General features: G+C 44.1%; 1 protein-coding gene across 4 annotated transcripts in view; it reads left to right on the top strand.

Moving 5' to 3' along the window:
• Window positions 1-768: 768 nt before the first annotated feature.
• The window catches only part of TMEM181 (transmembrane protein 181), a 152699-nt gene continuing 139445 nt past the window's right edge, over window positions 769-14022 (top strand). For 2 of the 4 annotated variants that reach the window (XM_075862708.1, XM_075862707.1), the window contains exon 1: window positions 13798-13909. In XM_075862708.1, coding sequence (XP_075718823.1) covers window positions 13902-13909 — 8 coding nt within the window. In that variant the 5' untranslated portion in view covers window positions 13798-13901. Of the gene's footprint in view, window positions 1068-12616; window positions 12639-13797; window positions 13910-14022 lie in introns of those variants that run through there. The other 2 variants (XM_075862705.1, XM_075862709.1) reach the window with 2 other exon arrangements.

Raw genomic sequence — 14022 nt, 5'->3', positions numbered from 1 at the left:
TACATGTGTGATCGCTGGTAGTGATAGCGAGAACGGGGGACCGAAAGTCCCCCGAAGTTCTCCATGACTAACCTCTGAATTCCGGCGTCTGCGCAGCTCTATAAAAATGAAAGGAGCGCTGGTCACACATGCGCACAAGCGCGACCAGCGCTCCATTCATTTCTACGGAGCTGCCGACACAGACCCCGGAAGTCCAAGGTTTGTGATGGAGAACTTCAGGGGACTTTCAGTGGCCAGTTCTCCCTATCCGTGCCAGCGATCACACATGTATCCACTATCCTGTGGATAGGGGATACATGTCTTTTGTTTAATGGCAGAGCGGGGAGATACCTCCCTGCTCTGCCGTAGTGTTCAATGGCGTCGCGCCGTAGCAGCCATAGCGGCTGCTAGCGGAGCCTCCGGCCATGGTGGGGGCCCGTGCCGGCGGGCGACACGGGCCCCCTCATGCCGCGGGCCCCGTAGCAGCCGCTGCGGCTGCTACGCCACTGGTTATGACCACTGGAATGCAGAGGGAAAAAAATTGTCCTGGTTCTCAAAGGGTTAAAGAGCTTTCGGTTTCAGAAAAAAAAAGCTTAGTCCCTATACGAAGAAATGCATGGAAATGGTAAATATAGGGTGAACATTGCATTCTCCTGCACAACCTGTATACATATTACATATCGGAAATTACATCATGACTGCTACGTGCGATCCTGATGTAATACCTACGGACGGCGGCAAGGTGGCAGCACTGTCTACATGATAAAGTCTGTGGGTGGTCTACAATCCCCGAGTCCTTTATAGAGAACAGGCGGCCGGAGCTCAGTGGTAGGCAGTAAAGAATAAATATCAGAGGTTGTGCGCTGCACATGTCAATGGGAAGCCCGGGCAGCGCTACCCATCAACCCATCAGTGCGATTCATTGCTCTGATAGATGGGGTGGTGACATCTAGAAAGATGGATCCAGATTATGCAGCATTTGAAAGCTCTCTATACACTGAATTTAAGGATTTATGCAAGAAAATCAGCGATGTTTACAAGGAGCTGAAGGAGGACCTGACTCCATACAGAGATGATCGCTACTACAGGTACTGCATGGAACATGGCCACCACTGTGACACCTCATACATGCAGCGCTGATCAGACAGTCCTGGTGTGCAGAATGTATCTGCATTGTATATATGTGTGGAGGGGGCAGCTTGGGTACACCAGTGACGTCATACACATAAAATGACATCTTGGGTGACACAACTGCATGTCTTGGTTGGTAAAGGTTTCCTTTTCTCTAACAGGTTGTGTCCCCAATATAGTTCCTAGACAATGCATCTACTTTGTATTTGGCCACTTTACTGCATGCAGACTGCGACCCAATTGACTGATGGAAAGAATTCCATATTTGGACCATGCTTCAATGATGTCATTTATATGAATTTTTCTTAATTAAAAAGGGTCACTTTTGTTATGCACCCTATTGTAAGACACTCTCATCAGTGATGTGACTATGGTGTCGGCGGTCTTATTCATGTGTTCAATACATCACATGCTGGCCCTATGATTTATCTGACATGCTAGGCTATTTATAGAGAATGATCGTACATATACAGTGTAGTGGTTTCCTTTAAACTCTTCAGGACCAAGCTCATTTTGGCCTTCAGGACCAGCCCCATTTTTTCAAATCTGACACTTTATGTGGTAATAACTCCGGAATGCTTTCACCTATCCAAGCGTTTTTGAGATTTTCTCGTGAAATATTGGACTTTATGTTAGTGAAAAAATTTGGTCGATAAATTCAATATTTATTTGTGAAAAACACCAAAATTTAGAGAAAATTTTTAAAAATTACCATTTTTCTAAATGTAAATGTATCTGCTTGTAAAACAGATAGTAATACCACACAAAATAGTTACTATTTCACATTTCCCATATGTCTACTTTTATGTTTGCATAGTTTTTTGAACATTCTTTTCTTTTTCTACGACGTTACAAGACTTAGAACTAGAGCAACAATTTCTCACATGTTCAAGAAAAATTCAAAAGGCTATTTTTTCAGAAACCAGTTCAGTTCTGAAGTGACTTTGAGGGCCTTATATATTATAAAGTCCCCATAAATCATTGTCCCCATTTTGAAAACTGGTGTTTCTCAGGAATTAAAGCAAAGTAGATGTGAAATTCACAAATTTCTTTATTTTTTTGCCAAAATTCCTTTGTAATAATTTTTTTCTGTAAGGGTATTTTCACACGACCTATTTTCGGACGTTTTTCGGGCCATAAACGGCCGAAAAATCGGAAGCAGAATGCCTCCAAACATCTGCTCATTGATTTCAATGGGAAAACGGCATTCTGTTCCGACGGAGTGTTTTTCACAGCGTTTTTTTTACGCGTAAAAAAAAGGCCGTGAAAAAGAAGTACAGGACACGTCTTGGGACGTTTTTGGAGCCGTTTTCCATAGACTCTATTGAAAAAAGCTCCAAAAACGTCTGTAAAAAAGGCTGCGAAAATCGCGAGTGGCACAAAAAAACGTCTGAAAATCAGGAGCTGTTTTCTCTTGAAAACCCCTCCGTATTTTGAGACGTTTTTGATTCTGCGTGTGAACATACCCTAACACAGAAGGTTTTACCCAAGAAATGCAACTCCATGTTTATTGCCCAGATTCTGCAGTTTTTAGAAATATCCCACGTGTGGCCCTAGTGTGATAATGGACTGACGCACCGGCCTCACAAGCAAAGAGAATCTAGTGGATTTTGGGGCCTCCGTTTTTAGAATATATTTTAGGCACCATGTCAGGTTTGAAGAGCTCTTGTGGTTCCAAAACAGTGGAAACCCCCCAAAAGTGACGCCATTTTGGAAACTACACCTCTCAAGGAATTTTTCTAGGGGTATAGTTAGCATTTTAGGTTTTTTGCTGAATTTATTGGAATTAGTCTGTGAAGATGAAAATCTATTTTCTTTCTGAAAAAAACATAAAATTTTCTAATTTTTACAAGGAATAAAAGGACAAAAAGCACCCCAACATGTGTAAAGCAATTTCTTCCGATTACGGCAATACCTCATATGTGGTCATAAACTGCTGTTTAGACCCACGGCAGTGTTCATAAGGGAAGTAGTGCCATTTGGAGCGCAGATATTGCTGGAATGGTTTTCGGTGCCATGTCGTGTTTGTAATGCCCTGGAGGGACAAAAACAGTAGAAACCCCCAAAAGTGACCCCATTTTGGAAACCACCCCTCAAGGAATTTTTCTAGGGGGTGTGATCACTTTTTTAACCCAATAGTGTTTTTGCAGAATCTTATGGAAATCTAGCATAAAGAATAACATATTAATTTTTTTTTCACAAATGCATCATTTCTAGCACATATTTTCCCAACCTAGTACATGAAACTGATGAAACACACCCCAACATTTATTACCTAGTTTCTCGTGTGTCCAGAAATACCCAGACTTAGGCCATAATCTGCTGCATGCCCACACAGGGTGACCCCAAAGCAAACAAGCACCCTTTGGCTTTTCAGAACATAATTTTAGCTTGAATGACTTGAGCTTGCAGAACTATCTGACACCCCTAGAAGTGACCCCATTTTGAAAACTGCACCCCTAAGGTATTCACCTAGTGATTTAATGAGTGTTTGTACCGCTAGGTTTTCATAGCCGGAATCATGGTATTTAGGTGGTCATTTTTTTTACCAAATCTATTATTTTTGGGGCATGGTTGCCTTCCACAGCATATTAACCCGTAGAAGTGCATTTGCCAGTGTATGTAACTGTGTCATGCCAACAAAGCAGATGACCAACAAATGTGTCAGTCCACAGCTGTTAACAACAGTTAAAGCAGGGAGAATTTAAATTACAACTGTATTGGACTGAAGGAAATATATTTGAGAACTGGAGGAAAAAGTTTAGAACTTGAGCATGTTCACAGGATGAAAGAACAGGGCTTTATAATGTCACTTCTTTTTTTCAATGTGACTGGTCATACAACATCTCTTTAGCCCCATCAATCTATATACCAGAGACGAACGTGCCAAGGGACGTTGGCACAGCATTACAGGTCCCTGCCCGGCAAAGTAGGAAACGTAATGTGCGCAAAACAACCAATCCCCCTACAGAATATATAAAAGGGCAGTGTCCAACACCATCTTTATGGACAGTAAAGGATCACTAATCCCCTAAGATATTGTCAGTTTTCCTGGAAGTATTTTCGGGTTTAACAGGTTGTGCAAAAGCCTGAACAACAAAAAAGCCCATAACGTATTGATCAGGAACAGCTCGTAAATTGAGCAACCTCCTACATATATAGAACTATGCCCATATCACCAAACAGTTTATAAGAATTAATATAACAGCTTTATATGGCAGGACATAGTTATAATAATAGGCAAACTCAGTAAAATTATAAAAAAAATATGTATTGAAGGAATATTGCATTTATATGAAATGATGCTGTCAAATAAAAAAATTTATTTTTATCACAAGTATGCTATTTCAGTGATTCCAACTGACCTTATTTTGAAAACCCTACCCTTCAAGGTATCATCTAGGGGTATAGTGAGAATTTTGTTAGGGGTTTTTCAAATATATTTTAATTTGGTGTGACTACTTATAATGTGAAACCACTTTAGGTATTCATCTAGGGGTGTAGTAATAATTTTTAGTTTTGTTTGGGCTTCTTTTAAATTTTAGTAAGTGGGCAAAAATCTATGAAAATAAAATTACTCCGCTTCAAAAATCAATTTAGAATGGCCAATTTGTAAAATAAACGGGTGTATAAATAAAATAATCTAAAACTCAGTGGAGGTATGGTAAAGTTTAAAGAGGCTCTGTCACCAGATTTTCAAACCTCTATCTCCTATTGCAGGTGATCGGCGCTGCAATGTAGATAACAGTAACATTTTTTTTTTTTCAAAAACAAGCATTTTTGGCCAAGTTATGACCATTTTTTTATTTATGCAAATGAGCCTTTCTTAACTTTAAACCCGCCCAGTTGTACTTATATCCAACTGGGCGTGTATTGTGTTCGTTACATCTGGGTGTGTTTACTTGTTTTACTAGCTGGGCGTTGTGAATGGAAGTGTATGATGCTGACGAATCAGCATCATCCACTTCTCTTCGTTACCACCCAGCTTCTGGCAGTTCACAGACACACAGCGTGTCCTCGCTCATCCGACGGGATGAAGTTCCTGTGGGAGGAAGTGAGTGATGTCACAGCGTGATCTCGCGAGGACACGCTGTGTGTCTGTGCACTGCCAGAAGCTGGGTGGTAACAAAGAGAAGTGGATGATGCTGATTCGTCAGCATCATACACTTCTATTCACAACGCCCAGCTAGTAAAACAAGTAAACACGCCCAGATGTAACGAACACAATACACGCCCAGTTGGACATAACTTTAAACACGCCCAGTTGTACTTAAAGAGGCTCTGTCACCAGATTTTGCAACCCCTATCTGCTATTGCAGCAGATAGGCGCTGCAATGTAGATTACAGTAACGTTTTTATTTTTAAAAAACGAGCATTTTTGGCCAAGTTATGACCATTTTTGTAGTTATGCAAATGAGGCTTGCAAAAGTCCAAGTGGGTGTGTTTAAAAGTAAAAGTCCAAGTGGGCGTGTATTATGTGCGTACATCGGGGCGTTTTTAATACTTTTACTAGCTGGGCGTTCTGATAGGAAGTATCATCCACTTCTCTTCAGAACGCCCAGCTTCTGCCAGATCACGCTGTGACGTCACTCACAGGTCCTGCATCGTGTCAGACGAGCGAGGACACATCGGCACCAGAGGCTACAGTTGATTCTGCAGCAGCATCAGCGTTTGCAGGTAAGTAGCTACATCGACTTACCTGCAAACGCCGATGCTGCTGCAGAATCAACTGTAGCCTCTGGTGCCGATGTGTCCTCGCTCGTCTGACACGATGCAGGACCTGTGAGTGACGTCACAGCGTGATCTGGCAGAAGCTGGGCGTTCTGAAGAGAAGTGGATGATACTTCTCGTCAGAGCGCCCAGCTAGTAAAAGTAGTAAAAACGCCCCGATGTACGCACATAATACACTTGGACTTTTACTTTTAAACACACCCACTTGGACTTTTGCAAGCCTCATTTGCATAACTACAAAAATGGTCATAACTTGGCCAAAAATTCTCATTTAAAAAAAATAAAAACGTTACTGTAATCTACATTGCAGCGCCTATCTGCTGCAATAGCAGATAGGGGTTGCAAAATCTGGTGACAGAGCCTCTTTAAGAAAGGCTCATTTGCATAAATATAAAAATAGTCATAACTTGGCCAAAAATGCTCGTTTTTGGAAAAAAAACACATTACTGTTGTCTACATTGCAGCGCCGATCTGCTGCAATAGGAGATAGGGGTTTGAAAATCTGGTGACAGAGCCTCTTTAAAGCATTCATTGATGCATAGGCCTGGCTTGGTCGGGCATGTTTCGCAATGGTGGATAGAGTCTTTTCTAAAGCTTTTTTTGGAACACACCCGACATCTTTTCTGGGGTCTTGTTTTCTTGTCAGTGGGGGGATTTACTGAGGGAAAGTGCTGGCCTGGGATTATACGGCAACTGTAATCTCCCGAAGAAGTGCCCTCGCCTTCTGCGTTGTCAAACAAAAGGGCCTTGATAATTGTCTCCTGAAATTGGAGAAATGTGTTTCTATTGCCTGCATATCTGGACACCACAAATGCGTTATACATTGCCATTTGGGTGAGGTGGACTGCCAGCTTGTTGTACCGGGTCTTACTTTTCCGCATGGCACTATACGGCTTTATGACCTGATCAGATAGATCCACCCTACCCATAAAGCGGTTATAATCCAGTACGCAGGCAGGCTTGGCAGTTGTGGTGCTGGAGCCACGAACTGGAACGTTGATGCTGCTATCCTTGTGGTTGCTAATAGAATGTGGGCATCTTTCTTGTCACTATATTTCACTAGCAGCATATTCTCGCTGCACATTACTTTACTTTCTACTTTTGTCAATGTCTGGCCCAGTAGGGTTTTGGAGAGGCCCTTAGATTTTTTTTTTCTATTGTGCCAAAGGCCACTGTCGCTCTTGCCAAAAGGCACTTTTGGAGAGGGATGCTGTTATATAAATTGTCTATATAGACATTATATCCCTGGCCAAGTAGCGGGTGTATAAGATCCCACACAATTTTTCCGCTGACACTAAGGGAAGGTGGGCACTCTGGGGGATCAATTTTGGAATCCCTTCACTCATAAATCCTGAAACAATGTGTATACCCGGCGGAACTTTCGCAGATCTTATAGCTTTATTCCATACCGGGCCATTTTATTTGGCAGGTATTGACGGAAGTGGAGCCTTCCCTTAAGGCCGGATTCACACGAGCGTGTGTTTTGCGCGCGCAATTCCGTGTGTCATACGTGTTTGCTGCGTGGCTGCGTGATTTTCACGCATATACCAGCCTTATGACACGCGGTTTTGATGTTTAGAAAAAGAAATGAAGGAAGTGCTTTTATTTTTTCCTTCATTTCTTTATCTACTGTTGCGCGAATCACGCGGGTCACACGGAAGTGCTTCCGTGTGCGGCGCGTGATTTTCACGCACCCATTGACTTCAATGAGTGCGTTATGTGCCAAAACGGCCCAGTATTGGACATGTTGTGAGTTTTACGCAGCGGACAAACGCTGCGTGAAAATCACGGACTGTCTGAACGGCCCCATTGACTAACATAGGTGCGTGCGACACGCGTGATTTTCACGCACGTTAAATACGCTCGTGTAAATAAGGCCTAAAACTGACGACTCGTCAACCGCAATATTTTTATCTGGGGTATCAATGTGGGCAAATTTTAAATAAAAATGCTTGATGACAGGCCTTATTTTATATAAAAGGTCATAATTTGGATCATCGGGGGGTGGGCAGCAGGTATTATCTGTGTAGTGCAGAAATTTGAGGATGACCTCCTCTGAGTTTGTGGGGGTCCAAATTTGGCCTTTGGAATAGTAGGATGTGGGAGAAAAATTGTTCCGCATATAAATGAAAAAATAATTTGAAAAAAATCAAACTCTCCGAACCATGTGGTCTCCACTTGGATTCCCGAGGATGCGGTGAAGTGGGGCACCTGTGGGGCATAATTTGTAGCAGGCATCCATATCGCCTCAGAGCCAGCAACTCTTCTGCGCTGCCTAGACGAAGATGTCAGCGCGAACTGCATTTCATCCTCGCTAGCAGAGTTTGAATCCGAGCATAGCATAGCATATGCCTCCTCTGGGCTAAAAAATTGCTGCGCCATATTGCAGTTTTGTACACTACAATGTAAGGGTATGTGCACACACACTAATTACGTCCGTAATTGACGGACGTATTTCGGCCGCAAGTACCGGACCGAACACAGTGCAGGGAGCCGGGCTCCTAGCATCATACTTATGTACGATGCTAGGAGTCCCTGCCTCGCTGCAGGACAACTGTCCCGTACTGTAATCATGTTCGGTGTTCGGTACTGTGTTCGGTCCGGTACTTGCGGCCGAAATACGTCCGTCAATTACGGACGTAATTAGTGTGCGTGCACATACCCTAACAGATATAATTTTATTGTAACCCTAAAACGCAACTGTCCCTAAGAATTTTATATATAATATATATTTTTTATGAACTAGAAAAAAAACAGTCGCTCTCAAAAACGTGGGAGCGGGATGGAACTGACTGGATCACTGTGAAAAACTGTCACTGTATGTGGCACGGCAACAGTGAATGGTGGCGATCTGTGTGGATCATACTGGACACTAACACGGCTCAATGTTCTCTCCCTGGGCAGTGAGGGGGTGATCTGGGGGTATGTAGGGTATCACCTAAAGTAATATGGCGCAATAATTTCACTGGGGTAATGGGTGGGAGCGATTTGGGGATTATTTTATAATTGCTGTGGCAGGAGAGATCTGGCAGGATCTGGGGAGATCTTATTCACTTTTTCTTTCTTACAGTGCTTCACACACTGAGGCGGGATTCACACGAGCGTGTGCGTTTTGTGCGTGCTAAAAACACGGCGCTTTGCACGCGCAAAAGGTCCATAACAGCTCCGTGTGTCAGCAGCATATGGTGCGCGAAAATCACGCAGCCGCCATCATTATGACACTATGTATGTTTATAAACAGAAAAGAACGTGGTGCTTTTCTGTTTTCATTCATAGTTTTGACTACTGTAGCGCGCATCATGTGCGGCACACGGAAGTGCTTCCGTGTGCCGTGCGCGGTTTTCACTCATCCATTGACTTCAATGGGTGCGTGATGCACGAAAAACGGGCAAATATAGGACATGTTGTGAGTTTTACGCAGCGAACATACGCTGCGTGAAAATCACGGACAGTCTAAACGGCCCCATTGACTAACATAGGTCCGTGCGAGGCGTGTGAAAATCACGCGCGTTGCACGGACGTATTGTACGTTTGTCTGAATAAGCCCTGACTCTCACAAGCTCTCTGACACAAATGAGCTTGTCAGAGCCGGTGATGAGAAGAATCCTGCGTCTTTTGTTTACCTGGGCTGTGATTGGTCATTCAAAACTGAATGACCAATCACAGCGATCGACGTCACTGGACCGCTCTCATTGGTCCTGTGCCAGCGAGCGGTGTCTTTTGTCACTCACCGCCGCGATCTGCCCGTTGTCACCATATTATTTGACATGGTGACAGTTTATTATCGTCACGTAACTGTACGTGAGAAGGCGGCAAAGCACCGCCGATTGTCACGTACAGTTATGTGATTGGGAGGGAAGGGGTTAAAGGGCATTCCACGTAATGGCATCTCCGTCATACATTGGAGTTCTGAAATCCTATAAGGGAGAGCAGTCAAGGGCTTCACTGATTTCACTAGACCGGTGGATGTGTATGAGCAGTCATTTCCCTATTGAAATCGGTACAAGGACCTGTTTTGTTCTCAACATCAGTAAAAGTAAAAAAATTCTGGTCTCTGGTGACGTGATTTAATAACATGGAATTTCACTGCAGAGCTGTAGAAGAAATGTATTTAATTTACCTACAATAGTTAGATGTAAGTCTGTCAAAAATCAACTTTCCGGTGGGGAGCGATATTGGAGATGCACGCTTCCTTCCTGGAGAGAAAGACGCCTGTTCAGTCTGTATAGACAGTGCAGAAGGGTGTGTGCGCTTTTTGGCAGCTGCAATGGATGGGAGTTAATTGACAGAAATGTCAGATTTTCAGGACGTGATAAACCAGAGATAGACTCATAGACCAGAGGAAATACATACAGAGCCTTATCTGTGGAGTACTGTTCATAACCTACTTTATCTAGGCCTCCAGAAGTACCATAGAGCTGTCATTTAACACCTTAGCACCGTCCGTAGCCAGTTTTATTTTTTTTTATCCCCGCCTTCCAAGAGCCATAACTCTTTTATTATTTGATTGACATAGCCATGGGAGGGCTTGTTTTTTTGCAGGATGATTTTATTTTTATTTTTTTATTGCCAATATTTAATGTACCAAAACATGTAAAACTTTTTTGTGCGGAATGGAAAAAACCCCAGCAATTTTGTGATTGTTTTTTGGGCTTGGATTTTATGGCATTGACTGTGTGGTAAAAATGACATGTTGACTTTATTCTGCGGATCACTACAAATCCGGCAATGTCAAATTTAGAACTCCCAGAGCTCAGCGGTCATGTGTTATATTTCTGGGATTATACATTTCATAACTTCTAAGCCCTCTGATTGGCTGCAGCATTCCAAAGCGTCCACATATTCTGGTGTTTTTTTTTCTAGAACCCACCATTCCTGAGATATTGGTGCAGAAATTATTGGTGCAGAAATTTTTGGTGCCAACTTACAAATGAGGCCTTTTACCGCTCCGCTCCTAAGCGGGAGTGAACCTGGCCGCTCTGACTCCGTCTAATCAGAGTGGGCAGCATTAGGCCCTATTCACACAACAGCGATTCCTGGCTGTGTGACGGCCGTTCTTTGAATGGCTGTCACACAGCCGCAGTAGGAACAATAGACACGGTAATAACACGGCCGATTTTTCAAATGGGACATGTTCTATTTTCAGCTGTTCTTCCAGCTGCTCGGCTCCCATAGAAGTCTATGGGGCCGTGTAAAGAATAGCTGTCACTCGGATGTGATCCGACTGACGGCCGAGCTTTCTGCCGCTCGTTTGCTTTCTTCTTCTTCTCCTCCATAGTGCGAAGTGCATGTGAAGAGGAGGGTATTATTTTCTCCCTTTAGGAGCGGAATCCCCAGTCCCCGACCATAGCGTTGCCGAAGCTGTGGCCGGGGATTCCGCTCCAGGAGAAGTCCCTGACTTCACTATCTATAAATGGACAGTGACGGCAGGGTCTTCTCCTGGCCCGGTCCCCTACTTCTGAAACGGAATCCCCAGCGGTGTTTCCGCTCCAGGAGACGTCCCTGACTTCACTATCCATATATGGACATTAAAGTCAGGGGCTTGTCCTGGAATGGTCCCCTACAGTGGCGCTATCTACAGGAAGGTAGGTGGAGGTGCTATGTAAAAGGGTGCTGTGTAGAGCTACCTACAGGGGGGCTGTGTGGCATTACTTACAGGGGGCTGTGTGGCATTACTTACAGGGGGCTGTGTGGCATTAACTACAGTGAGGCTGTGTGGCACTACCTACAGGGGGGCCGTGGCAGTATCTACAGAGGGCAGTGTGTGGTATTCTCTACAGAAGGAAATGTTTGGCAAAAAATGTACAAATTGAATTCATCCGTTTTTAAAATGGACAGGGGAAAAAAACTGATGCAAAATGGGTCAAAATCGGCCATTGAAAACGGGAACACGGCCCGGAACGGATGCAAAACAGATGCAAAATGGCCGAAAAGAATGGACTAAAACGGCCGTTCTTATCGGCCGACACTTGGATCCTGTCATGTGGATAGAGCCTCACAGTGCGAAGTGCATGTGAGAAGGAGGAGGAGGGTATTTTTTTGCTCCCTGTAGGAGTGTAATTTCCAATCCCCGGCCACAGCTTTGGCAATGCTGTGGCCGGGGATTGGGGATTCCGCTCCAGGAGAAGTCCCTGACTTCACTGGGCATATATGGACACAGTAACGTCAGGGACTTCTGAAGCAGAATCCCCAGTGCTGTGGCCAGTGCATCCGCTTCAGGAGAAGTCCCTGACTTCACTCTCCATTTATGGACACAGTGACATCAGGGACTTCAGAAGCGGAATCCCCTGCGCTGTGGCCGGTGTTTTATTGCCTACAGGGGGGGCTGTGTGGCATTCCCTACGGGGTACTGTGTGGCATTACCTATGAGGGGCTGTGTGGCATTACCTACAGGGGGGCTGTGTGGCACTACCTACAGGGGGGTTGTGGCAGTATCTACAGAAGGAAGTGTGTGGCAAAAAATTTACAAATGAAATTCATCCGGTTTTAAAACGGACAGGGAAGAAAACGGATGCAGAACGGGTCAAAATCGGCTGTTAAAAACAGAAACACGGTCCGGAATGGATGCAAAAGGCCGAGAAAAACGGACCAAAACTGCCGTTTTTATCGGCCGACACTCGGACCCTGTCGTGTGATTAGAGTGTCACATCTTTCGGCTGGCCTAGTTCCACAATTGCAGTTGTCTGCCTCAGTTGTGACACAGCATTAAGAGTCCTGCCCAGCATCAGTAATTTGTATAAGCTGTGGCAAGCCGAGGGAGCCTATGGTGACCCGGAATGAAGAAGTGGAGTCATGAGGTAAATGCAAAAGGGGGGGAGGGCACCACGGGCCTCTGCCTTGCTACGCTCCACAGGGTGGCGTATATTTCCGCTTTATTATCTGCCAGTTTTCTTTGTTGCTTTCCTTCCTTTTTTATCCACCTCCGGGGCCATACCAGCAGGTTTGGTCTGAGGCCTAAAATTGATTTACTGGTCCTGTATGGGGTCAGAAACTAATTTAGGGATCTGGTCTGACGTAATGTAGGCATCTGGTCTGGGGTAGAAAATAGTTTTGGGGATGGATGTCTGTATTTGTTTAGGAGGGCCCGTATTCATATTGGTGGTCTGGCCCTGAGTCTGTATTTAGTTGGTCTGGTGTCGTTATTAGTTTAGAGGTGTAATGTTAGTTTTGGGGAATCTGATTTGAGGTATTTGTCTAGTGGTCTGTATTGGTTTAGGCAATCTGGTCTGGAGTTTGGATTTTTTTTTAGGGGGTCTGTAATGAGGGAGTCCAGTCTGGGGGTCTGTTTTTAGGGATCTGGTCTGTGATCTTTATTATTTTAGGGGGTCTGTAATTAGGAGATACAGTCTGGGATCTTTAGGGGTCTGGTCTCTGGGGTTCCCATTACTTTAGGGGGACTGTATTAATTTGGGGTGTGATGTTGTTATTCAAATGCTGTAGGTTGGGTCGTGTCCTGTACGCATGTTTTTGTTCCGGTTTCTTTCTACTGTTTTGCTGTAATAATAAATTTTACCTATAATAATAATAATAATAATAATAATAATAATAATAATAATAATAAAAAAAAAACAAAAAAAAACATGAAAAAAATCCACATTTCCCCTCCTCAAGTTTATGGCATATACTCATATCACTTGGATTTCCCGTGTCTCAGCAAGGCAGAAGACTTCGGCCACTTATTTGGGAACGGGAACCCTAGTTGTTAGGATCGTAGGGGGGTCCCCGACTTTTATAATAAACTCACAGCATGCATAGGCATCTCATGTCGTCTGTCAGTAATAGTGACGACAGTTTTCACTGAAGAGTAAATAAAAACAAACCCAAACCACTAATTCTCCATATTCACTGTAGTGACAGAAGAGAGGGCATTGTTCCAGAAACAATCATGGCCGCGGCGCAATCACTTCTCGCATTTCCAATTTCGTTCGTAAAGAGCGAGTGAGTGACGTACGCGGAACAGGGCGTTCCCTAAGCAATCGTGGCTAAGGCGCTGGTGAGCAGTGAGCTGGCAGCGACCTAGAACAGGACGTTGTGGGGGTTCCCTGCTGTGTAGGGGCGTCATGGAGCCGTAAGTATAGGGAGTGATTTGGGAGCCCCGAGTTTCGGCGGGATGAGTGAGTGTTAACTCTTTTCTCACTGTGTAATGACATACGGGCTATGTAATGGATGATATGAGCAGCG

Source organism: Rhinoderma darwinii, chromosome 4 (genome assembly GCF_050947455.1).
Source record: "Rhinoderma darwinii isolate aRhiDar2 chromosome 4, aRhiDar2.hap1, whole genome shotgun sequence".
NCBI classification, from domain to species: Eukaryota; Metazoa; Chordata; class Amphibia; order Anura; family Rhinodermatidae; genus Rhinoderma; species Rhinoderma darwinii.
The sequence above is the reverse complement of the archived record's forward strand: the minus strand, read 5'-3'. Positions and strand labels throughout refer to the sequence as shown.